The 27,668-nt window shown below is 33.0% G+C and overlaps 1 protein-coding gene across 1 annotated transcript in view; it reads left to right on the top strand.

Annotated features, from left to right (window-relative positions):
• DCC (DCC netrin 1 receptor) overlaps positions 1 to 27,668 on the top strand; it is a 1,459,593-nt gene that overhangs the window by 1,308,957 nt on the left and 122,968 nt on the right. The window contains exons 16-20 of the mRNA XM_074202006.1: positions 1,849 to 1,944; positions 6,750 to 6,988; positions 11,877 to 12,015; positions 20,034 to 20,141; positions 24,018 to 24,050. Of these exons, the coding sequence (XP_074058107.1) occupies positions 1,849 to 1,944; positions 6,750 to 6,988; positions 11,877 to 12,015; positions 20,034 to 20,141; positions 24,018 to 24,050 (615 nt within the window). The remainder of the gene's footprint in view (positions 1 to 1,848; positions 1,945 to 6,749; positions 6,989 to 11,876; positions 12,016 to 20,033; positions 20,142 to 24,017; positions 24,051 to 27,668) is intronic.

Raw genomic sequence — 27,668 nt, 5'->3', positions numbered from 1 at the left:
ATCATAATAAAAATGAAATTTACTTCCCATTAATAGAAACTTATAATGAATATAGTAGTTATGAGAGAATTACTTGTCAACTGGTTAGAGCAAAGTTCAAAATTAGTACAAAACTGGAAATATGAAGACAAGATGAGAAGAAAACTATATAAATGACAAAGTTCCAACATGACCTGTTCAACTAAGCTATTGTTATTGAAAAATGGGAGCTTGAGTGAAGGAAAAGATATCAGAGACTGTCACTAATTCCTGGAGCATTTTAACCAAGGCAAAGTGGTTTCATGATGAAGTAAAAGAAAAAGTCCAGAAACCATTCTAGACTTTTGATCTGTTTTACAGGGAAACTCTTAACATGAGATGTAAATCTATTTGTAAAATGTTAAGATGTAGGATGATAGAAGATTCCAAACAGCATTACAAAAGAAAGAACCAAAAGGATAGTGAATCTAAAGAAAATGTGGCATGAGAATCTACTAAACCAGATTAATCCAAGAACATTCATTGATGAAAATAGGATAGCACTTGAAAAATCAAACAGATAGGCATTTCTGTAGCAAATTGTTTTTAGTATTGTTCACACTAGAACCATCATATTTGGTTACTACTTCAAGGAGACATTCTAGTAAGTAAAAAAAACAGATGTGAAAAACAGCCTCGCTTTATTAGATTTACACATAATAAACCGATCATAACTATGACACAATTTAGAAAGCAATGAAGAATCAGTTGTCAAAATATTTGAAACTGTATAATTGGAAAAAATCTTGAACCTTTATTACTATGAAAATAAGGTAACTTAGGAATCGCTAATCATCAATTCATATACATTATTTATTTTAGGTACTTCCCATGTCTCAATGGAGTTCTTTGTTAGATATGAAATGTAATATGAGAAAAATGAAGATATATAAGATCTTGTGTTGTTAATCATTTGTTGGTTATATTTAAACCAATTTTAACTGAGTAGTTCAAAATGCCATCTTGAATTTTCTTCACCAGTAAGATATTTTCATATATGTGTTTTGATAATATAATAATCCTTTGTATATAACCACAGAAGTAACTTGTAATGATCTCTTGGTAAGAAATATTTGGCTAGCAATAAAACAGATGGATGCTCACCAAAAGTGTCCACTATTCTTCTAGAAATTGTAATATTTGTGTCCAAATAGAATAATTCTCAATAGATGACAAAATCCTTCAGATATTTCTTTGGAGGATGACATTTTGCTGATTGCAGCAAACCCACATTCTCATGAATGAGATGCATAACTATTGAAAAGAGATCAGCTTAACAACTCATATAGGAAAAACTAAATGAATAAATAAATGTTTATTACCTTAATTAGGCTGACCCATAAAAATCCACCCATCTTGGATAGGTATAGATAAATGTTCAATGAGAAAAATTCAAAACTAAATAAATATAGAGAACAGATGAGTGAATTTGAAAACTGCACATATATATATATATATATATATATATATATATAAGAGAGAGAGAGAGAGAGAGAGAGAGAGAGAGAGAGAGAGAGAGAGAGAGAGAGAGAGAGAGATGTGTGTTTATGTGCATACCCAGGAGTATAATTTGCTAGAAGCCAGGTTTTCTAAATTTTGCTTCTCTTTTCAATACCCTTTATCTGTCTCATATAGTAAAGAGAGCTAAAAATCCTAAGTTCTATTTGTGAACAAAAAAATACTTGACAGCTTTGACAAAAAAATTTACTTATTTCTTGAAAACATAATTTATTGACTAACTTATACTATATTATTTGGGGGAAAATGCTCACCCTGGGTATTTTGGAACTTGGCTAACACAATGCCTATGTTTTGTTATTATTTCTGCAGAGCCAAGTTCCCATTATGTAATCTCCCTAAAAGCCTTTAACAATGCAGGAGAGGGAGTTCCTCTCTATGAAAGTGCCACCACCAGATCTATGACAGGTAAGTTAAAGATGCTCATCTCCATGCTGCAGCTCAATCAATATGTGAATAGCAGTGATTCATCAACTCCTACAATTTGGTACAAATAAATATGTAAGCTGATTCCCTAATTCTTTGATTGCACTTTAAATCATCTAATTTAAAATTTCTTATTGTGCATCTTACTTCATTTTATTTGAAAGTAATTAGTAGAACTGTTACTTTTTAAAAAAAAAATGTAGCCTAAGTGGGAAGAAGCATTATTCCATGTAGACCACTCCTAAATATTTAGAAACTGTTATGTGTTATTATCTGATTGTTGGTTTGGGAAATTTTGACTCATTCACCTTTTAATTAATGTATCCTGGTATCAGAGTTCCTTCACTCACACTTAAAGGTTGGGTCCTAGAATCTTCCAAGGAAACCATTTAAATGGTCATATGAAGGATTACAGGGTTGCCTCAGAGCCATTTGAGTCAGAATGTCCCATAGATGGCTTGACTCTTCCATCTTCTCTATCTTGATCAGAATTGGATTCCAGCCTTTATAAATACTTACTATTCTGTGACAATAGGTAAAATGGAAGAAGGGCAACATCTTAAGTAGGGAAAAAGGAAGGATCACGAAGTCACTTTTAATCACCTTAGAATGACCTACTATTTAACAATGACTTATCTAAATCTTATACTACATGAAATAGCTAACTATACAGTGTAATATCAGGATCCAGAATGTAATCCCTCCTAGCACCAAGATTTCTGATTCTTTGGAATCCTATGCTCTCAGCTATCTCTTCAGTTTAATTAAGACTTTTGATACCTGTTGAAATGTAAATTCCATTGGGACAGGTAATATTTTTTGTCATCAATTATTGACCATAATATTAATTAAAGATCTTAAAGCAGTTTCTTTACCAGAAGGATCTCTAGAATTTTGAACATCTTAAGGGAAAAGAATTAGAGAAGAGGAGAAAATAGTTATATTTCTGGTACCCTGAAGTCTTTTGCTTGTCTTGAAATGATTTAATTGCAGCTCTAACTATTAATTAAAACATAGATATGACGCAAATAATTTTTTAAATATCTGGTGGTTGAATCCACTTAAACTGGAGGTTTTGAATTACCCTATTGTAAGATTTTTTGACCCAGACTTTTTTTGGATAAATGTCTGTGTTTATTGGAGTATCTCAAATAATATTCATTTTCAAATAAAGTGATTGCTATGGTTATTTTTTAATAGCTGAGGTTAATGAGTTGGTTGGAACCAAAGTTGAAACTAGTATCTAGAATCATATTTTTTGATTATCCAGGATTTTCATTACTCCAGTGTTTTTTTTTCTTCCTCCTAAATGGATATTATTGAAAGGCATATCTGTACAGCTTTCTTCGTCAAATATTTTCTGTCTAAATAAAGGGCTATAGAAATAAAATTCTGAGAAGACACAATGATACTGACTTATTTGATTTGTGATAAGCTTTTAATTTTTCTCAATAGTTCTGTGCATCAGATTAGCATACCAACATCTGTCATGGACTGAGCATAACTACTAAGTTAGGAATGTTGAGCAATAAAAATTAATAAAATAAGAAAGTCCAGACCATAGTCAGTGTCATTAGTAATTGATTATAATACAGAGACATAGCTAAACTGAAAGTGCTTTAGCATGAGCCATTCAACCCTTATCAGTGCCAGGTTTTCTCATTGGTTCATTTGTAAACATATTCCCTTCACACATGTTCCTAAAATGGCAGATAAAATGTACTTTTTCCTTTTGTATTTCTACTCTTAATTGGGTTGTGAGACAAAGATTTCAAAGTTTGGAATGGGATGGATATGAAAAGCCAGTGAAAGAAAAGTAAAGTGAAATAGTAATGAGTTACAAGGAAAATGGACAGAAAAATTATGTTTATTCAATATTTTCCTCCTGGAGAATGACAACATTATTTGATTCTTTCCTTAAAATTCATGCTCATTGTCAAGAACTTTCTACCAGAAGGATATATGGGGTTACTGAGAACAAAAGAACAAATAGAGATATGAGATGAATTTTAGAGAGTAACTATCAAAAGAATGCCCAGTAGACACATATAAGAAAAGATAATTAGCCTTTTTGCTTTACAGAAATACTCCTATGAATATTTGGAATCTTGTAATATGATTAAAATACAGACAAAACAAAAAAAACCAAATACATTCATATACACACAGGCAAGGAAATTTATCTAGGTAAAGCAAAAGTCAAATTTTCTAAATGCTAATTTTCCCTGGTGAACAAGGGAGGAGTGAGTGGACAAGGTATAACCACTTAGTGAACACACTGCAAAAAATTCATATTCTTTAGAATCTTTGCTGAATCAACCGAGTTTTTAAATTTTATCTATTCCACCAAGCCTCCTATAAAATTATAGCCAGGATATGAGAGAGATTTTGTTTCCTGTTACTTTTATTTGTAATGAAGGTAATTACTATTATTTTCCTCAAACTTGGTTTTTATCTTTAGCGAGAAGTTAAATTCATGGAAACCTATTGACATACCAGTCCAAGATTGGACTTGTTTCAATTTTTAACCAAAAGGCTGCTGCCTCAGAAACACTCTAATTTATCTCCTTTGACATTAGCTCTCTCTCCTAACGATGGTCACCAGAAAAATCAACAGTGTGGAGCATTCATAGGAAAAGCTTTTGGAAAACTGTTTAGCATCCACGGGAAGCCCTTTAATTTTGCATCCTGGGTAGTCTCTGACCTCACAAACCTAAGTGAAAAAACAAATTAGCAAGATCTGTATGCAAATGTCTCTCTATAGAAAGTGTGGAATGAATAACAAGTACATATCTAAAGAAAAATAAGTACAAGTGAGGCCAGATATCTTTTTTTTCCAAGGGAAGAAATTCTAAAATTATAACTGACCATACAGAAACATCAACAAAAATAGCTGTTTTTAAACATAAGGGAACCACTCAGAAACTATTTTCTGAAACTACCAAATCATTTCAAATAAATAATTCTGAAATCTTGAAATAGCTAGTATGAGGATATAAAATTTTTCGCCATTAAAAGATATCTAATCCTTTATTTTTTGGTGGCTCCTAGCTTCTATATTTTCTAAATTGGTACATTTGCTAGCACAACTAAATTTGAAAAACTGATTTACTTGTCAACCTAAGAAAGGGAAAAAAAATAAACCCTTAATCCAAGCCAAAAGCTTGGTTTGCTTTACTTGTGCTATCTTTGAAAAACTAGCCTCAAAAATAAATAGGAATTAAAAAACACAGAGTAGGACAGTACTTGCTTTCATTTAGAACACATAACAAAAAAATAGACTAAAAAAAAAACCCCTTAAACTTTCATGTGCTATACTAACTTGATGGATATCCACCTGATGTTCAAGACCTTACTGAGACAGTACTGTCTTCAATTTCTCTTCATCATTTCATAAATCCATTTGGGTTTAAAGGAGGCCTTAATGAAAGAGACATCAAAGGAAATTTGAAGAGCTTGGGCTCTGTCATTAAATTTTAAACCCACATTTTTCTTTCTCTTTCTTTTATTTTTCATTTTTTTTTTCTTTTCCAAAGACTAGATTTCAGTCAACTACTAAATAATTCACTGGAAAACAGTGTGATGAAGTAGGTATAGACAGTCTGGACAAACTGAAGCAATGTTCAGAAATCAGCAAGACGTTGCTATAAGTCTTATTGTTTAAAAAATATTGTGGGATTATATTGATATATGTACTAAATTCCAAGGTGTCTCTTCAAACAACCTACATGGTTGTAATTTTATATGTCATTTATAAATAATATGAATTAGAATACTATTTATAGTCCTTTCCCTCCTTCCATTTCCCATCTGATGTATGTGGAAATGTAATTATTACTATCATCACAAATGAGCAGTTATAAATCTAATTTGCTCAGACTAAAATGTAATGAAAGAATTTTAGACTGAATTTTTAGTGACAGTCCATCATTAGATAAATTCAGTTATCTTATCCATGAACCTCCTTCAGAGTTGCAGAGTGTTTGAAAATAGATGACAAGGAGAACCAACTCTTGGATTTTCTTCAGAGTCTTAAACTGGTGCCCTGCAACAATACTGGGAAAATTGAACCTGAGTTAAGATCAGGTACAATGGAATGGTCACTTCCAAAAGCAACATAATGACTAACATATAATTAGATTCACCTGGGATAAACCAAACTGAAAATCAACAGGAATGGGAATCACTGTCATAATAGTAAAGAGTCACCCACAAGTTATATATAGACTTGACACTGTGAAATTCAGAACATTCCATTCTTTGCTCTTTTTGCTTAATCACTTCTAAATAAGAATGCTGACACAAGATGGACAATAATAAAAGCATAATAGGGTTATAATAAAGAGCTGGAATGAAAGTAAGAAAAGAGAAGTAAATTACTAACATGAAAAATTTCCTTCATATGAGTAAATGGATAACAGATTTCAAATTCTCTTCTGTCTTTTTAATTTTAAGCTATAAGTATATTCAGAAATTCTTTTGATTATTTTAAATATCAATATATTTAAGAAAATATTTGCTTTTGAATATAATTTGTTGAAATGAATGCAAATGTATGAAAAATAGATTGAAGTTGATTTGGGGAAATATTCACTTATTATGAAGTAGCAATATTACTTCAATGTGTTTTCTGATTAAATTAATAACATGTTTTCTGTTCTTCTCATGTTTTCCTTCATCATTATTGCCATGCATTTAACTCATTGTGATGTGTTATCACCAATATTTATTTTTAAACTATTTATTTATTTATTTGTTTGTTTCATTTGGTGGGTTTTTAAACCCAGATCCCATTGACCCATTGGAAGCTGATTTTTATCCTTTACCTGATGATTTCCCTACCTCAGTCCCAGATATCTCCACCCCCATGCTCCCACCAGTAGGTGTTCAGGCTGTTGCGCTTACCCATGATGCCGTGAGGGTCAGTTGGGCAGACAACTCTGTCCCTAAGAATCAAAAGACAACTGAAGTTCGGTTTTATACTGTCAGATGGAGGACCAGTTTTTCTGCAAGTGCAAAATACAAGGTGAAGTTCTAACTAATGTTATGTACTATCAACCAAAATATTTTCCTTTCTTTCATGTTGCATTGTTTTTAGTGGTTTTTGAATTTAGACTTTCTGAAGTATCTGCAGTGTTGCTTGAATCCTCCCTTTCACAGGAAGCAGTGAAGATGGTAATGCTACTGATAATGCTCCCTCAGTTTTCCAGCCTGATTTGGATGTCTGGTTTTTTTTTTTTTAAAGAAAACAGTGATTATACTAAAGTTAGTCCTATTAAGAATAGCAGTGCATTTGGAGGGAATGTTTTCAAACATAGAAGTCACATGTGACCTTTTGTCTGAAAATGTTTATGCCTTTATTTTTATATCATTCTCCAATTAGACTTTTGGTATCCTTTTGAGGTAGATAAGAGACTCAAAATAGTTATACTGATTATACTTTTTATGATATATTTGGTGGATATCCAAAGACCTCTCCTCACTTTCCTGCAGGAATATTTGTTTAAAGTATGGTTTGGATGACCAAGTGTTCAACCCATTCAAAGCAATTGTAACCTTACAGGTCATGCACACAGAAACTTCAATACCCATTAAACATTTTCAATTCACCTAGACTGGCAACACCCCCCCCCCCCAATAGATAGGGGAAAAATCAATCAACAAATAATAAAAGAGAACCTCAAACTGTTTGATACTGAGTGTTTTATTTAGAAAGGAAGCACAGTTTAGTGGTTATTGCCTAATTTCTTCTCTGGCTATTAAGATGATATTTGCTTCAAACATTAAGGAAAAAAATGAGACATTGCATGAGCTAATGTAGCCATGCTAATAAGTTTATAAGTTTCAGCAGCTCACTAAGAAAAATTAGCAGCTTGACTCAGTCATGTCTTCATTTTCCCTTCCTGTGTGCTCTGATTCCTTACCATTGAACAAAGATAACTTTAAATTCATATTCTGACTGTAGCATCATTTGAAAATTTCTCCCTACAGATAAGCTTAGATATTTCAAGGGAAAAATGATAATATACTTACTTATTTTTCTCAATCTCTTAATATTATTGCTTGACTTTAAAATTGTAAAGCATCCACATATCATAATAATTTTAATCTAAGTCATTTAAAAGCAATTTTCTTTTTGTTCTGTTATCCTGCCAGGTCAAAACTTGGGGAAAATTCACCAGTTAAGTTCATATAGGGGTACTAATATAAGGTCATGAAATGAACAGCCTGTCTATTTCCTTAAAGTAATGGTACTATAAATAAAGGGAACATTATCAAATAGGGTATCTACCATAATATATTGGAACTTTAAAAAAATAGCTCATAGTTCATATTAGGGACAGCTGGGTGGCTAAGTAGACAGAGCACTGGCCCTGTACTCAGGAGGACCTGAGCTCAAATCCAGCCTCACACACTTAAAAATTACCTAACTGTGTGACCTTGGGCAAGTCACTTAACCCCATAGCCTTACAAATACCAAAAAAAAAGAAAAAAAACAGTTCTTATGCTACAATTATCTGAGTTTAAATTTATTTGGAATAAGCTCTTCCTTCCTTCCTTATTTTCAAATACAACCTCATCAGTGTCCATTACTTCTGTCCCAGGAGAATTCAATGAATTAATAAGTCGACAATGACAACTCAATAAAAGCTTTCAAATATAACTATAGTACATCATTTGTAAAAATTTTCTTTACAGAATGAATGTGTCTACCACATCCAGTAGAGAACAAGAAAAATAAAGCAGAACAATGATAGTTTGAATCAGGCTAATCCCAAATCCCAAATTTTCTGAGATCACACAGATTATACTTTTGCATAGTTAAGACAAAATTAAAATTTCCTCTAAAAACTCTTTTAATAATATAAACAATAGTCTTCTAATAGCATTTTAAAGGAAGTAATGATTATTGCCATCACTGGATGTCTTCAAATGAATCTGGATGACCATTTGTGATTTTTTGCCAAAAATCTGGATAGAGGTTGATGTAGAAGCCTTCTTAAATCTATTTCCAGTCAAATGCTTTAACATTCTCTAATGCAACCTGACTAAACACTTACCTGTGTTATCCTGTAGCCAAAAGTGTGTTGTAAATGTTTTGCTATCTGCTCTGCTAAAGAAATATGCATGAACAACACATAGTTTATCAATGGTTTAATCTGCATTATTAACATATTTCCCAACATGTTCTTAAGTCTAGCTGATCAACAAAATAATAAATCAAATTCTGATTTGTACCATTTGCCTATTTCCTAGGTTTAAGTTTTCATATTAAAAATTTAACAAATGGCTCTTGTAAGTCAGAATGAACTAGATTCAACATTCCCCAGCCCTATAAGCTATTGTTTGAATTGATAATGGAGAATAAAAAACTCTCTTCCTTTTCTCCCTCTTATGGATCATAGCATGAGAGTAGAAAATGGAACAAGATTGGTCCCACTCTTCATCTCAAACACCTAACTTTACTTTTTCTTGGCACTGTTTCCCACCTCATTCAGAAGAGAGGGGGAAAAATATAAATTGAGAAAAAACAGTTGTATGAGTGGTAGGAGATAACTCATAGTTCATATCTTATAGCATCTTATATCCATTTAGAAATATAATTAAAATTTTCTGAAACTTAACAATAATAAGACACCCCATTTTAATACTTTTCAAAGAATATTCACAATAATTCTCTCCTTTCATCTTTTCTATAGTCCTAAGCAGTCTATCATGCATTTTATAGATAAGGAAAAAAGAGTTCTGGAAAAGCCAAATGAATTAACTAAGATTACATGAGTCAAGAGTGTTTGTTTCAGAGGTATATCATTTTTACTCACTTGCACCTACTTCCACCTTTAAACTCTATTCTATGTACTCAACTTGTCATAACTAGAAAATCAAACAATAACTCTTCAAAGCTAAAAACCTTGGTAACCCTGAGCATGTATTACTTATCACTACAAAAATGCTCTATAACAAGCTAAATAGATCATTGATTAATCCACCAATTATTTATTGAGTACTTACTAAAGTCAAGTCTTTATGATAGGTTTTGGTGTATGATATAAAAGAAATTATTACTTCAGGCAGAGGTTAGAAACAATTCAAGGAAATAAAATTCCTACAGGTATACTCATAATATGTTGGTCTATGATGTTAGTCACATGAGTGGTTCTTGTTAATACTATATGTCCATATCATTTCCCTTAAAGTGGTATGAGTTATCATTTTAAAAATAGGATTTTTTTCTAATTGTCATGTTCTAAATCACTAAGCAGAGAGGTACTACATGAAAACTTGGGGAAAAGCTGAATGTCACTTTGTTGATCTTAACTCAGTCAGAAAAACAACATGTATCAAAAATGAAAGCAAGACAAATATTTAAGCCTGTGAGAAGTTCCAGAGTTTAAAGACCAAGTATGAATCTATATTTATAAGGTTTATAATGAGGTTTAAACTCTCTTTTTCTTCTTGTGAGTGATACATATTAGCCTAGGAGTCAGAGTAATTTCTTTTGAACATCAAAAACATTAAGCAGTGAAAACAAATTAAACCTTCCACTAACGTTTCCTTAACCTATTATCAAAAGTCAAGAAATGTCAAAGGAGTCATCACATTTAAATAATGGTAGCAATACTCTACAAACCAATAAGATTCCTTTTGTCCTAAATGCCATTTTCTCATCTTTTTTCATTCAGTTCAAGTGACCATATTTAAGTTCTTCTATTTAGTCCTTCAGTCAAGAAGCATTTAAGTTCTGGCTGCAAAAAGAAAAGCAAAAACCATTCCTACTTTTTTTTAAAAGTTTACATTCTAATGGGAGAGACAACATGAAAAGCATTAGCTACAAAAGTAGAGGGGAATCCAAGAGAAAAAGGAACTCACAGATGGGGATAATCCGAGACCCCTTGAAGAAAGTGGTATTTGTCCTGAAAGTGAAGGATTTGAGGAAATTAATAAGCAGAGGTTTAACATTAATTAGACTAATAAATCTTCACACCAATAAATAGAAAAGAAAATTATTTGTTTTAACTATAATATTTATTTGACATAAATATATATATATATATTATACACATGTGTTTGGTATTTGTATGTTTATATGCATAAGTATATAAATGTATAAGGCTTTGTTATATATATATATATATATGATATATATAGATATATGTGTGTATGTGTATGTGTATGTATGTATGTACACAAAAAAAGAATGCCTTTGAGGAAATTTTAAGTATTCCAAAGCAGAAGAATAATATTTCCAACTTTGACTTCAATCAATGTATTCCTATTCTGTGTAGAAGTATATGATATATTCTTAGGGAGACATAAAGATTAACTGACTTCCTCTACCCGTATGGAGCTAATGATCAGTCTAGAAGGAAATATTGCTATCCAAATGACTATCCAAAATACAGTCCTAAAGCTCAGTCTTACATAAATCAATGATGACCCTATCTTTCAATGACCAATATTAAAAACCTTTAATGAATATCATTTGAATTTATTATAACAAAATTGCATACAGTGTATTTGTTTATTTGTTCTACACAAACATTCTCTAAACTAAAAAAAGATCCTAGAATAAGATGACTTGCAGCCTGTCATTATAGTCCACTTCTTCCAAGAACATGGTAAATTCTTAAATTAGCAAAGATTACCATACTAAATTGTCCTTTATTACAAAAGTTTGTTTTATTGGACATAGTTTGCATTGCAGTTTACCAGAATATAAACTAATACCATCTTTTTACTTCCCAAAAAGTCAATATTGCCTGCTAGCAAATGCTTCTGTTGCCAGGAAGTCCATGCGTTTTATTGTCAGATTATTTAATAGTTGGTCTCTTGTTTTTTTTAATATTTTGATTTGCCATGTTGATAAAGTTTACAATGTTTCTCTACATGCTCTTGCCATCCTGCATGTGCAGTCAGCAGATATAACATCTCTGAGCCACACAGCAACAGGCCTTAAACCAAACACAATGTATGAATTCTCAGTCATGGTAACCAAAGGTCAAAGGTCAAGTACATGGAGTATGACTGCGCACGCCACCACTTATGAAGCAGGTATGTTAAGTCAAAAAGGCTATTTAAATGATCTGTCTGGGCACTAGCCATCACATAGCAAAGTATATAATGCTTTGAGGTTCACAGTTATCTAAATAATATTTAATAGCTATTTTACTTCTTATGCAAGGGTTTACTTTTACACAGGTGTTTCTTAGGAATACAATAGAAAAGGAATATTCATCCTCAAAATTCTAACAGTCTTGTTACAGACGCTAAGCACATCAAAAATATCAAAAAAATATTTGAATATGCAACCTATCTAGTGATGATTCAATTTATAAAGAGACTTAGAAACAAGGAGTAATTATAGGACACAGTCAGCTGAGGAAATATTCCCTTGAGAAGGTAAGATCTGAAAGTTGATATGGTGATGGAAGAAGGGTCAGAGAGGAAAATAGCTAGATTGACAGCTTGTGACTTTTTTTCTGAACTCCCCACTGCTGTGGCTGCTGCCTCTATCTCCAGGAAGCAGACAGCCTATACATCAAGAAAGGACATTGTATATGGGCCTCCCAGGGTATTTGGAAAGGTTCTTACTGACCTATTACCAAGTTAACTGCTTATTTCTAATTCTTAAAAAGACCTCGTGCTCCCAGGAGGGTCCTAGAAGTCACCATAAATAGGGGCAAATTAATGGGAAGCCAGAATTAACCTTGTAGGAATGTACCTGAAATAGGTATGTCTTAGGACAAGAGCAATTACTATGGTGGTTATTCAAAGAAAAGTTAAGACTCATTATTAGCCCCACTTTTCTATCCTCCATGAAGCCTACCCTGAATAACCCTACATGAGTATATAAACCAGAGTTCATGTCTTCACCTCCACTCAAAGGTAACAGGGTGACACTTCAAAACTTTGTCCAACTTGAAATAGTTCAAATCCAGGTTAATGTAATTCACTGAAATTTTACCAGTTTTATTAACTATGGTCATAAATATAGAATTCATAACCTTAACTCAATTGTGATGTGGAGTGGTTGGCATTTAGAGTTCATAGAAAGCTAGCATCTAAAGAGGGAAGGTACTAAAATACTTTATTATTGGATTTGGAGCTTTATATCACATTTGTGGGAAATGACATGGTATTTACAAAGTTGTTTTGTTTTGTTTTTTGCATGTTTATTTTATGAAACTGCTCCCTGTAAATCTTTTCTTTTGAGATACGGTGAATTTTAAAATCTATGGATGATCAACTATGATCTTCCCATCATGCTTTCTTATTTCAAATACTTCCTTATTCATTAGGGGCCTCTTCTTGGAGGACTTACTCTTCTTCTGTAGATTATCTTCCTAAAAATGTTATAAATTTATTTTACAATACTCTAATACTTTTTTCCAGTTTCTATGAATATAAAATTTTCACCCAGCATTCTGCTCAAGTGAGATTCCTGAAACTAAGAAAGCTCAGGAAGTCTTTGAATTTTGTCCAGTATCTTAGATTGGTATGACTTCTTTTTTAATGTGTAACTTTTCTGCTTTCGCAAGGACATAGTTGTTTTTTTTTTATTTTTTGTTAAGAAATAATCAGCTCGCTTCAGTGAGTTTAATAATATCTCATTTTATATAGTATTTAAAATTTTGTGAGACTTTTGCTTATAATAATTTTGATGTAGATACCCCCTTTTAACAGATGATTAAATTGAGACTGAGAGGTAATATATTTTGATCATAGCAATAATAATAATAATAATAATATTACATAAATAGTTCTTAAAACCTTATGAAGAGTTCTATTCTATACATTATCTTATTAGATAATGTGAGATATGTGAGAAATGTGATAGACAGAGCTCTGTCTGGCTAAAAAAGAAAGCTTCAGAGAGGTTAAATGACTAGTTTAGAGTTGCACAGGTAATGAAATACAATTTGAACCCTTGAATCCAAATCTAGTATATCATATTGCTTCTCCACTATCTCTATTTAAATAACTAATGAAAGACAAAGGTAGGACAACTTTTGAAAAGAGTAGTAGGGCATTAGAACAATACCCTTGTAGAACTATTATTATTTTCATCCTAAGAGAGTGTTATCATTTCAGCACAAGTCTTGTATAGTCTCTAGAGCTATACTTACAGCTATTTAACCGACAATCCCCAGAGCTTCAGTGTCTACTTATCATCAGTTCAGAGTTCAGGGGTAGACCTCATCTTGTAGTAGTAGAGTACTAATTTTTTTGTACTCTTGGAATAGTATAATTCATGAATTCATATCATATGTTTCGTTTATGATTAGTGATTGAAATAAATTGATCAAATTCAATTAGCTTTTAGAATCATGGAGACAGAACATCCCCCCCAAGCTTGTGATGTGCTCTTCTACCACTACATATAATCTCTAAAGTTCAGCGAATGTATGTTACAAAGCAATACCTCAGCTCCCATAAGTCCCTTTGTTGGAAGCCTCTAGATTTTCTAGAGGTGTGGTGTGGTCTAGCTTTTCTAATGGTCCTCCCAATGAGCCTTGACTCTTTCTTTCCTCATCAAATCCATCTTATCCTAAGTTCTTTATGCAGATATTACTGCTAATCACTGCTTTACCAAAGGTACATTGCCAGGATGCTGGCATGAAGTCTAAAATTTATAAGGTCCTCCTATGGTCAAAATAGGGTGAGGAAAGGAAGGAAAAAAATAAGGTCCTTTTTCCTTCTCTCCTCCCCTGTAAATATTCCTTCTTAGGGACTTTGTTGAAGGCTTTTACTATTAGGGCAGTTAGGTGGTAGAACAAACAGAGGGCCAGGCCTAAAGTCAGAAACCCTCATCTTCTTAAGTTCAAATTTGACATTCAGATACTTAGCTGTGTGAGCCTGGGCAAGTCACTCAATCCTGTTTGCCTCAATTTCTTCATCTATAAAATGGGCTGGAAAAGGAAATGGCAAACCTCTCTAGTATCTTTGCCAAAAAAAAAATTGGGTTTATGAAGAGTTGGACACAGCTCAAACAAGACATTAAGTTCCTCTATACATCTAATATAGCATCGTTCCAGTTCACCCATAGACTTTCAAAGACTTCTAAACTGACAAAGGAATCTAAAGTCTATGATTGTCTGATATCTAGGCCTTGTTCACACATAGCTCATCTCTCTTTTTGATTGGTTGACTATTCTCACTTGAGAAAAGAATCAAGGCTAACATTTCATCATTAATTTAAACAAAGTACAGTGATATCATTGGTTGACTCAAACACAATCCATATGCATAAACAAAAAGCCAAGTCAGTTCTTAAATTGTGAAAAGCAAATTCCTTTGATATATCCTCTACTTTGGACCCTTGTGGCAATACCTTGGTAAGTTGATTGCTGATAAGAAGTGATAAAATTTATGAAAAGGGTATTTATGATTAGAACAACTATAAAATGAGAGTGAGTTACAAAAATAAGTAAAAGGACATCTGGATGAGGTAACCATCTTAAGATCATGATAAAGAATAATCCATAAGTATCTAGAAATATAAACAAAAACAGGAAATGTAAAAGTGGAAAAAATGTCTGAGCTACTGACTTTTACATATTTAATAATTTACAACATATATGTGGGATGGAGAAGTCAAATTAAGTATATCATCAATTTTAGGTAGGGGGAATTCCAAGTATGGTAATCTGGCTTTCCCTGATTTCAATTTATCCTAATCACTACTTCCTACTCATATACTTTTTATAATCTTCCATTAGTCAAATTACTCAACCCTATTTGCCTCAGTTTCCTTATCAGAAAAATGATCTGGAGAAGGAAATGATAAACCACTCAAGTGTCATTATGAAAGAAACTCAAAATGAGAATTGGACATGAATGAAAATGACTAAACAACAACTTCTTACTAAATGAAATTCAAAATTAATAGAATTTTCAGTATTTCCTATATTCTTGTCTTTACCTTTCAAGTTCCTTCTCTTTTTAATAATATAGATTGGTTCACAGATGATCTCAAATTTAATCATTCTCCATGATCTCATCTCCTACCATGCTCATCCTCATCCCTACTCCAAGTACTTTTTTATATCTGAAGATAACTAGGAATTTAGAAATGTAGCAGTTATTTATCTATATCTGCTAAGACATTGTTAACATTTTTCTCAAAGCTAGAATCAGTCCATAAGATTCAGCACAAAGACCAAATGTTTCTCAGTTTTGGTACTTGGACATCGACTAGGGGAAAATACCTTAACTCTTAATTCCTCCATACTCTCTAAAAAAAGTACTCCTAGGGTGCCAAGGATGCCTCATTCATCTTTGCATCTCCTTACAATGTCTATCATAGTTTATTGCAAACAACTATATTTTTATAGATGCCAGAATTATTTTTAGCTCTACTAATTTCCCACTAATAATATAGTCTAATGTAAAAATATTGAACTTCATGAGTGTCAGGTGACTTGGATTTTGATCTTAAACTGTCATTAACAATGGGAAGTCAATTAACCTCTTTGTGTAATTTCTACAAATCTACTATTTCTCACTTCAATATCATGATATAAGAATAAAGTGATAGGTACTAATGATAAGGGAAAAATCAGAAATATGTTGGTTTCCTTGAATTCAAAGGATTGTTATTTTTGCCACTATGTATCTGATGGAAATAGATACAAAAGGAGAAGCTTAAAGTAGTACATTACTGTTATTTCAAATATTATTGGGAATAAGTGAAATGATTTAGACCCAGTCTTTGGCATAAACATAATATAGCATCTTATTGTTGTTAAGTCATTCAGTCATGTCAAACTCTTCATGAGTACGTGCTATAGCATGGACCATACCATGCCAATGCTGTCCATAGGGTTTTCTTGGCAAAAATACAGGAGTGGTTCACCATTTCTATCTCTAGCTCATTCTATCTCCAGCACTATAGATGAGGAAATTGAAGTAACCAGAGGTAAGTGATTTGTCCAAGGACACACAGCTAGGAAGTATCTGAAGTCAGATTTGAACTTGGATCTTCCTACCTGCAGACCTAGTACTCTAGCCATTGAATTACCTAATTGAAACCAATATAGCATCTAGATATGTTATTTATAATCCCTTACGTAACCAAAAATGAGAGATAGCAGAAGACATTGTATGTCTGCCCTTGAAGTCAGGAGGACCTAAGTTTTGACTCTTAACATTTGCTGGGCATGTGATCACCAGCAAGCCACTTAGCTTCTCAGTGACCCAGGTAAATTTTCTAAGATGACAAGTTATAGAAGAGTTATTAGTTTATATCCTGTATTGGAGAAATCATGTGCCAGACAAAAATGAACAAGCAAATGAATAAGTAAGTAAAATCATTAAAGGAAGAGATAAAAATGTTTAATCAGCCTTGTTTGTTGGCATCTTATAAAAAGCACACATTAAAGTTTATTATAATAAGCCACTTCTTTAATTGGATGATTCATTTTTTACTCTCAAAAAAGATGAATTCAATGGATCATGTTATCTTCTTTTATGCCTTCATCTAGCCAAATGAGCTGGCTCATCACCTTTGAGCTTCTTTTTTACCCAGTCATCAACTTAGCTTTTAATATAAAGAAGAAAATAGTTCATCCTGACTAGCTTAAAAGGCACAGACTTTCATCTAATGACTAACATGAACTAAAAATTTTTTTGTTATTTTTTTAATAGCAGATAAAGGCCAGGAAGTTCATGGTTACATCACATCCTCCCATAGGTTAGCCTGGCAACTATCTTAAATTACTTGTGCATGTTTCTTTCTATGTCTCTCTGGTAATCCCTTCTTTTAGAGAGCATTGTCTTCAGTGTTATCTTCTGGAGACAGGGTTGCTTTCCTATTGGTAACTTTCCCTGGTCTGGGACTTCATTATTATGCATATAAGCCCTTAGTCTCCCTCCTCAGTAATCTATGGTTGACCTCATTTATTATTTCTTATATCTCAGGAGGTCATATTATATAACTTTTGTGGGCATAACTGAATAGGAATAGTCTTGGGTGACATTGGGATCCCAGATGACTTTGAGAATTGGGCATATATGGCCTAGATTTGAGAACAGGAGTGGGTTTCTAGGTGAAAAATAAAACTATAAGATTGAGAGGTCCTTTTACATACTTTGAAAATGGAAATTTTTAGGATATCAATTCAAAATCAGGATTAAAGATCAATCAATAAGTATTTTTAAGTAGCTACTGTAGGCAAAGCACTGTCCCAAGTACTGATGATAACCAAGAGAAAATGAAATAATTTCTGACTTCAGGGAGCTACTGTTTTAAAGGAGTATTGTGGGTGAATATGTATCTAGGATTTGATTTCACTACCATATAAAACTCATAAATAGTTAAATTTAAGTGTGTACATGTGTACATGTTTATATATGTATGTATATTTGAGTGTATGTGTGTGTGAGAGAGAGAGAGAGAGAGAGAGAGAGATAGAGATCTACTTAATCTACAAGGTTTGGATGTGCATTTTAGACTATAAACTGAAAATGTTAAATTATGGAGGAGAAACGAAAGCTGTAGAAGACAAGAATGGTAACTCAGGAAAGGCAGAGGTAGGGGAAGAGGCAAGAAGAGATGAGAGAAAGAATGAAGAAAGCAATAGAAGAAGAAGAGAAAGGATAAGGGAATGAGAGAGACAAGATTCAGCAGGGTACAGAGAAAAGAATGTCTAACTCTAGAGTCAGAAGACCAAGTTTCACACTATTTCTTGGTACATCAATTTAGCCTCTTTGAGGTTTAGTATCCTCATGTGTAAAATGAGAGGGTTAGATTAGATGGCTTCTGAAGTCCCTTCACACTCAAATTCATGATTTAATAATGATGATGTTTGTCCTTCACTTTCAAAAAGACCATGACAAGCACATGAACTGGATTTCAGTGAGGGTGTGCTAGGTCACCAGGTTCCTCCAGAACCATCTGGATCCAGTCTTCAGGCATCAATCAGGACAACTGGAGATGACCCTGAATGTGAGACAGCCAGGTTCAAGTGACTTGCCCAAGGTCACACAGCTAATTTTCAAATGTCTGAGGCTAGATTCAAACTCCAGTCCTTCTAACTCCAAGACCAGTGCTCTATTTTCTATACCACCAGGTGACTGAATGAGTTCCCCAAAGTCATACAGGTCAGGTCCTCTTGCTTCAGAGCCAGTACTTTCCTTAAAACCGCATAGAACAAGGTGGTGTTTCCATTTTAATTTTTAAGTCCCAAAATACTAATAAGCATGCTCCCAAAGAGAAGAAATATTCAACTGGAAGTGAAATCAGAGGACCTTTGTTTTGCTGCCATTATTCTTTTGACCTCGGGTCTCAGTTTCCTCAACTGAAAATAATATTTGAATAGATGCCCTTTACCTTTTTTTTTAGATTTTTCAAGGCAATAGGGCTAAGTGGCTTGCCCAAGGCCACACAGCTAGGTAATCATTAAGTGTCTGAAGTCGGATTTGAACTCAGGTACTCCTGACTACAAGGCCGGTGCTCTTATCCACTGCGCCACCTAGCCACCCCACATTGTTTTGTTTTTGGGGTTTTTTTAGGTTTTTGCAAGGCAAATGGAGTTAAGTGGCTTGCCCAAGGCAACACAGCTAGGCAATTATTAAGTGTCTGAGACTGGATTTGAACCCAGGTACTCCTGACTCCAGGGCTGGTGCTTTATCCACTGTACCACCTAGCTGCCCCGCTATCTTTTCTAGTTTTTAAAATCTATAATACTATAACTGGTGCTTTAGTATAGATAACATTTTCTTTTTAAAAATATAGAACAATGAATTAATCCATATGCTAAAGAGATTAGGTAGCCAGTTACATTGTTCTCAGCTTTTCAATGTAGAAATCAATTAAAACATGTCAATGCTAGGTGTTCTTTTCCATAAAAACAAGTACTTTTTACTTCCATGAAATACCCTGGAAATGCACTTAATTTCAATTCAGACATGGGTAGGGGACAAGAGAATAGATGGAGAGGCAAGGGAGGATAATAGCAAAAACAAATCTGACCAACAACAGGCAAAGCAAAACCATGATTTAACATCCCATGGGTGTTTGTTTTCCTTCATTCTCAGTGATTAAGCTTTGTTTCTATCTGATTTTGCAGCTCCCACTTCTGCACCCAAGGATCTGACAGTCATTACTCGGGAGGGGAAGCCTCGAGCTGTCATTGTAAGCTGGCAGCCTCCTTTGGAAGCCAATGGAAAAATAACTGGTAAGTAGCACAGTAGCCATTCTCAATCTTGGTCAATTCTTTATTTGTTTGCTAGAGCGCTGCTACTACTTCTCTCTTTGTGTGTTATTTTCTAACATAACCTATATGAAAATATAGTGATTCACTTCTGCTTCCCCATCCAACCAGTGCCAGGGTCACCCTAATATTGATTTCCATTTTAGAGTTATTTTTAAAAGGAGATGGAATAATTTTTATTTATATAACAAATAGATAAATATATTTTATGTATAGGTATGCATATGTGAGTTTGTGTAGAAATTCTACCTATCTATCTGTCTATCTGTCTATCTATCTTCTATCTAATCTATCCATAAATAAATGTCTTAGAGGAAGGCAGTCAGATTAAAGAAGAACAATTGCAAAAAGGCAAGAATTTGGTGAGATTTGAAGACAGCTAGTGAAGCCGGGGGCAGATATCAAGCCTCAAGCCAAGGGATAGCTAGGGAAAACTTTCAGAATAGCGAGATGAATGTTAGATGCAAGTATTAGCAGCAAGGCCAGGGATATTAAATTTTATTGAATGAGGGGCAAGAGTTGATGCAGTCATATCTGACCTTTAGAAAGATCACTTTGACTGCTGAGTGGAAGATGTACTGAAATCGTGAGAAATTTGAAGCAAGAATTACATTATGGCAGTTACCTAGGTATGAAGTAAAGGGGTCCTGCATAAAAAAAATATGCCTTATATGAGAGTTATTATGAAGGCAGAAATGACAGGACATGAGCTCTGATAGGCTATATGCTGTTTTATATTTTTATTTTACATTTTAAAGGCATAGATATTATAGTATGACATTTGAAGATGCTACCAAGTTTAAAGAGTAACTAACATGCTAGATGACAAAGTCAGGATTCAAAAAGATATTTATGAGGTAAAAAATATTAGATTAAATCTAATTAGATGCAATTTAATGTTTGTGATTAAATAACCTAATATAGCTTCAAAAAAGACCATTTCAGAAAAATAATAAGATGAAGGGATGACCAGAACTTTTTCATGCAAAAGCATCTGAATATTTTAGTAGATTGAAAGCTCAATATTCAACAATAGTATGGTATGACAGCCAAGAAAGTGAATGCAATATTTAGGATGTATTGAGAAACACAGAATACAAACTTGGGTAGGTGCTAGACTACCTCAGGCAGATCACAGTGCTAGTGTTGTGTTCAGTTCAGTTCAGGTAACCATATTTTAGGAAAGACATTGATAATCTATAGAGTTTAAGCATGTATAGACCATGGTCACACATAAAAAATAAACTGAGCCAGGTATTGCTTGAGGTAAGCAACTACCACTGGTTCTTTTTATATTCCTTTTAAATAGTGAATTATAAAATTTGATAAGAGTTAAAGTCAATTTCATTGGCTTATTATTTATGAGCTCTATGACCTTTTTTCTTTTTCCATTAAATATCAATATTATCATTGTTGACTTGTATTAGAAGATAAAATATATTATGATGAACAAGTAATATAAAAGATCTAATCAAAGACTTGACCTGGGGAGAAGAGATGTTTATCTGCTCCCATATATATCTTAGACTCCAGAATATAGGATAACCAGTGTTTACAGGATAGCAGCTAACAAGGGGGATGGAGTGATTGAATTTATGTTATATAGGACATAGAAAATATAGAAAATAGAAAGGAACTGGGGATTTTTTAACTTGGAATAGAGAAGACTGGCAGAGGGGAGGGACTGATCATTTAAATAACTGAAGTGCTATCAGATGAAAAGATAGGCTTCTTTGACTTGATTCCAGAAGGAGAAGGACTAAATAGTTTCAATGTAAAGGAAAATTTCCTCATAATTAGAGGTCTCCAAAAGTGGATTGAGGTGTTTCAAGAGGCAATGGGCAATCCTTCTCAGGAGCTATAACAACAAAGGCTGGAAGGTCACTTTTCTTATATCTTGATGGGAAGATTCTTTTTCAGGCTGAATGCCATTTACTCTATTCCAAATGAGTGCTTTCCTTTAATCAGATCCCAGAGTTCTGTGGCAATATTCTATATTTATACCTAATATGTATCTTTCTATTGTCCTTTGGGCCACCTGCATTTGTGATTCTCCTGAGAATAGTCATGTACTATGATTTGTAAGACAAGACAGCTGATTTTCTCAAGGACATTAAATGAGAATTAAATTCTGTGTTCTGCTCTAGGAAATGGTTAGCCAATAAGATAACACTTTTATATTTCACAGCACAAGATGTTGAAGTTTTTTCTCTCTTGAATGATGATGAGGAGAAATGAATAAGTGGAAGAAGGTCTTATGATTTATCTAATAAAAGTGTATTTAATAAGTAAACTTCAGTTTTAATACAACCCTAATTTATGTATATCTTTAATACTTTGTCTAAAAGGCAGTTCATCATTCAAAAAATGTTTCTTGTGATTCAATGGAAAGTACATTTTCCTACAAAATTCCCTTCTGCTTGTACTATTTCTACATGTCATTGGAAAAACTAATATAAAAGTGGTGGATTACCTAATTCTCAAATCTGCTCAATTGTCATGCAAACATATATATCTTATTAATTTGAAAGGCGCTTTTGCCCATTCATATTCCCTTGTCTAGTTTCCTTGTGACCAAGGGCATACATTGTGAGGGAGCTATCTGGGGTGGAAATGAAATAGGTGAGTCTGAAACTTAACTGCACAAACATAGCTAGCACATAGAATATAACTTAAAAGTCAGAGAGGTATAATGAGTCATCTAGTTCAACTCTTTCATTTTATTTTGAAGGAAACTAAGACTCAAGAAGGGTCGATATCTTGACTCAATGCTACATTCCAGGATGAAATTAACAAATCTTTAGAGATATGTCCTGAGAAATTAGACAAATTCACAAAAGTATTCTACAAGTCACAAAGATAGCTAAGTATCATTGAGTTATCTCTCATTGAAAGACACTGGAAGGTTGAGGTAGACATTAACATACAATACTAACAATAAACTGCCAACAGATCTACAACATTCACTCTAATTGAATTAAACAAATATTTATAAATATCAACTCTTGGAAAACATCTGCTATACTCTCAGGATACCATATAAATATATATGACCCCTGCCCTAAAGGAACTTGCATTCTGACAGGAAAAAAAAAAAAACTTCATTGGTAGAGAGATATTTCTGGAAATGTAATATTGAGATTCTAATTTATTATTTCTGCTAACCAAAAAACTGCTTGCTTTATTTTCTGTTTAAGTAATGAAGAAACAATTTCCTAGATGATATCCATAAATGATCTGAAACTGACAGCTCAAAATTTGTTGCTGTCTCTATAGACTCTAAAGTGTTATCAAACTTATTTTAGATTGCACTATTCTTTTATGACATATCAGGCATCATCATGGAAATAGGATAAACATTTTTATAAAGATCATTGACAATACAAAATTTCTGTCAGAGCTAAGAGTCTTTATGTAGGTAATATTAGTAATTGAACTCTTTTCCTACTAATTCTAACTTTAATTAAAATTTCAGTATAATTATTCTGAGATCATGTGAGTTGAGGCATGAACATCATTAAGTTTCCTGTTGTGGAGAGATGAATATTGGGGATTTTATATCAGCTGCAATGACTCATATTTTTCCCCCTTTTCTTTGGAGATCTTTCCAAATGAAAATATTACCTTTAATCCAGGTCACTACATTTTCAATGCAATAGGGCATTGGTTTTGATATGAAAACCTGCTAACAAAATTGTTGATTTGATATGTCAACTTCTCTGCTGGGAGCTGTCAAAGTCTAATAATACTGTCTTCTCTCTCTCTCTCTCTCTCTCTCTCTCTCTCTCTCTCTCTCTCTCTCTCTCTCTCTCTCTCCTTTTTTTTAATTTTTTTTTGCAGTGGAGCATCCTGACAAAATGGCTAATGACCAAGGTACAGTGGCCTCAATCTGTCACTTTTCCCTTTTTGAATCAATGCTATGTTTGAAATGATGTCAGATGTCACTTTGCATTCTGCTTTTCACCTGGGCTATACACCTGATGAGGCAGACAGTGGAGCGATAATTAATCTTGTTAATGAAGTTCTGCTCGGTTGAGGCTGCTGCTTTGATGGGGAAGATGTAAATTTTCTTGAGAGGAAATTGTTTTGTCTCTTTTCTGAAGGACCAATTAAAATGTCAAGCTTCTTTGTATGAAATAAATTTTTAGTCTCTGTCTGCACTTCTGAATAATTCACATTAAGTATAATTAAGCTCAGCATAATTTTCAAGCTGCTCTTGCACCCTTTCCTGAGCTATAGATTAAAGTTCTGTAGCCATGGCAGAAAACCATAAATCATTTTCCATTCTCCCCAATCAGCACGCTTTATTAAAGAAAGCAAAAGTGGAGTCAACCTTTTACTGGCTTTGACATTACTAATTTTGACAGTAAGTTTTCCTACTCCTTGAATTGAAAGCCTCCTGCACTCTAAACATTTTATCATCTTTGTACTTCTTTTGTCTAAAAAGTTGTGTAGAGAGGCAACATGATGTTTTTGAAATGATTCTGAATAAAGGTAAATGAGAATTATTTATCAAACTGAGAGCAGAACAAAGTTTGGAATTACTCTGAATTGTAGGCCATTTGGTATATTGGGATTGAATCCTCCTTATATTAACAGTGAATTGTATCCAAAAAAGAATTGTTTATGCTTTGTGCTTTTCAGGGACTTTGGGTATTTTGAAGAGGTTAACTTTGTAAATAACTGTCAGTACAGATCAACTTCTTTAGTTCTTTAATTTAAAGATGATAGTGCCGGCAATTTTTGTACTTTAGATGTGCTTATTGTAAATAGAATTGACTTGTAGTGCTAATGTCAAGCTGAGTCCTATTAAGAAATTGGAAGAAAACATGATGTGCCCAAATCGCTCTCCAACCAAGTTATTGGGGGCTTTTTGAGCAATTGTGCATCTATTCATTGATATTTTTTTGTAGGAGAATGTGCACTGCTGTTTCTTCATTTAATAATTAAAGGAAGTGGTAGAAAAAAAATTTTAAGAGAAAAACTAACAAAAATAAAAGATAAATTAGATAGGGATTATTATCATTCCTTATATATATATTTTATTCTGACTGCTTCTATTTAAAATTTCTCCATGGCTTCCATATCTAAATAGCAATGTTCCTGCAAAATACTAATGATTACTGATTATTGTGTTCTTACCCATGAATTAGACATAGTGAATTAGACATAGTGCTACCTGAATCTGAGTTTCAAATAATTAATCAGAAGAAAGAAAAATGATGTCAAAATCTCAAATAACATTTGATTTTTTCTTCTATTTCTTCTATTTATTTGTAAGCATCATGTAATAACCCCTCCCTTAACTCTGCCAAAATTTTGAGGCAGGTAGGTACATACTTTAGAGTCATAAAGATCAGCATTCAAATACCACCATAAATGTTTATTAATTGTGTATTCTCTCCACTTTTCTTTCCTCTTTATCAAACTAGGATGTTAGATTTGATAATTTCTAAAGTCCCTAAATATAAGATCCTATGATCCTATGGAATAACTATGCTCCTGGAACTGAAATTGCATACATGTATGCATATATGAAATGGGAGGTAGACATTCCCTGACCAGAGAAGTATGATAGACTCTTTCTACCATGAAATACTCAGCATTTTATTTATTTGCTATTCCTCATTAGTTCACACCTTTGTTAGTGATCTACTCTCTAAGACCACGATACCTATTTCTTGTACTATAATTTCTAAATTGATTGTGGATTCAGAAAGGCACCCACAGGGAACAGTCAGATTTGAGAACTATTAGTGGCAATGTATTCCTATTACTCTATTGAAGAAAATCCTGCTTTTATTTCCTCTGTATGACTTAGAAAGGACCAGTACACATTATAAATCCCTTGGTGCTGTATTTGAACATAGTTGGGAACATAATTGGTCATGTTTGGAGATTTTAAATTTTAAATGACTCAAATCTTTCTGCAGATTTATAGGGACCAATTGAAAACAAGTTGGTGATTCCAAAATGGATCTTTTGATTCTTACAAAGAAAGCACCCTCCTCTCAAAAAATTAAATAGGAGGAGGATATTGAACTGAATATTACAAGTCTTAATATATTACAAAACCAGAAGGGTAGATTTTATTTTCCTCATTCTTTGACTGATTCTCTCTATACCTTCCCTGACTTAGTTTGATAAGTTTATGATAATCGGCTGAATCTCAGAAAAAATATTTCTTCTGAGAAAGTTTGACATTATGAATCAGAGTGAAACTCTCTTGATGAAACTCAAATAGATTTGCTACTAGTTACTTTTGAGTATCACAAGAGAAAAACTAACATAGTTTTGATTGGTTGATATATAATCTTTTTCAGTAATCAAAAAATAACAATCAATCAATAATTATTTATTAAGCCCTTTCAATGTACCAGACCCTGTGCTAAGTTCTGGGGATACAAAAGGATGCTAAAGAGAGTCCCTACCCTCAAAGAACTTATGATCTAAATGATCTATAAAACTAATAATTGTTGTGTTGTTCAGCCATTTAAATTATGTCCAACTCTATATGACTCCATTTGGGGTTTTCTTGGCTAAGATCCTAGAGTGGTTTGCCATTTCCTTCTCCAGAAACTAATATAAAATCTAATAATCTATAAACTCAGCTGTATTTTTCATTTAACTTTAATTTGGGAGAAGTCTCTGATTCATCAATCTATTAGTACTGCTTTGAAGATATTATTTTGTTAAAGCCTCTTACAGCTCTCTGTAAATTGATATCATTAATGAAAAACTCTGGAAGTTTTATTTCTTGGTCACATTTTGGATCACACATCATTTTCAGACTCTATTTTTTCCTTATTTTTTTTAAAAACAGTGGCTTCTCATTCTCTCTTATTCCCTTTCAACTCATACTCTTTAAATTTTAAGACATAAAAGGATGGCTAATGGGAAGACAAGGGGGAGATAGGAGATGAAATGTTAAATGTTTAATGCCTAGAAGCACTTGAATTTTAGGTTTGTATATGATAATGGTGTCAAACTCAAATAGATTTGGATCCAAGCTGGCCTCATACCAATTCAGAAAACTACAAATTAACATTACCTATGTTGTATTCCATTTTTACTGATTTTTGTTTAATATTTTACAGTTACATCTTAATCTAATTCTAAATGTTCTGGGGAGATATGCAACCTAGACGGTCAAAGAAGACTAAAATTTGCACTTCTGGGTAAGGGAGGGTATTATAGGACCATAAGCTTCGATGGAAGGGACCTTAGAGAATGAATTGTCCAGGAGGAAAAATGAGGCTATTTCCTCCCTCCTTTAATGCTTAGAAATAAAGAGAAGTATCTGGGGAGTGAACAAAAACCAGTAAGATATGCATAGAATAAATCAATAAATAAACATTTCTTAAGTGCTTACTATGTGTTAAGAACTGTAATTTAAGGAGAAATTAGAGTAGGGCAGAAAGTTTTCTTAAAAATCAATAGATTAAAATAACAGTTTCCATTGCCTTCATTATAGAAACATTTCAGGCTTCC

This window comes from Macrotis lagotis, chromosome X (assembly GCF_037893015.1).
Source record: "Macrotis lagotis isolate mMagLag1 chromosome X, bilby.v1.9.chrom.fasta, whole genome shotgun sequence".
NCBI lineage: Eukaryota > Metazoa > Chordata > Mammalia > Peramelemorphia > Peramelidae > Macrotis > Macrotis lagotis.
The sequence above is the reverse complement of the archived record's forward strand: the minus strand, read 5'-3'. Positions and strand labels throughout refer to the sequence as shown.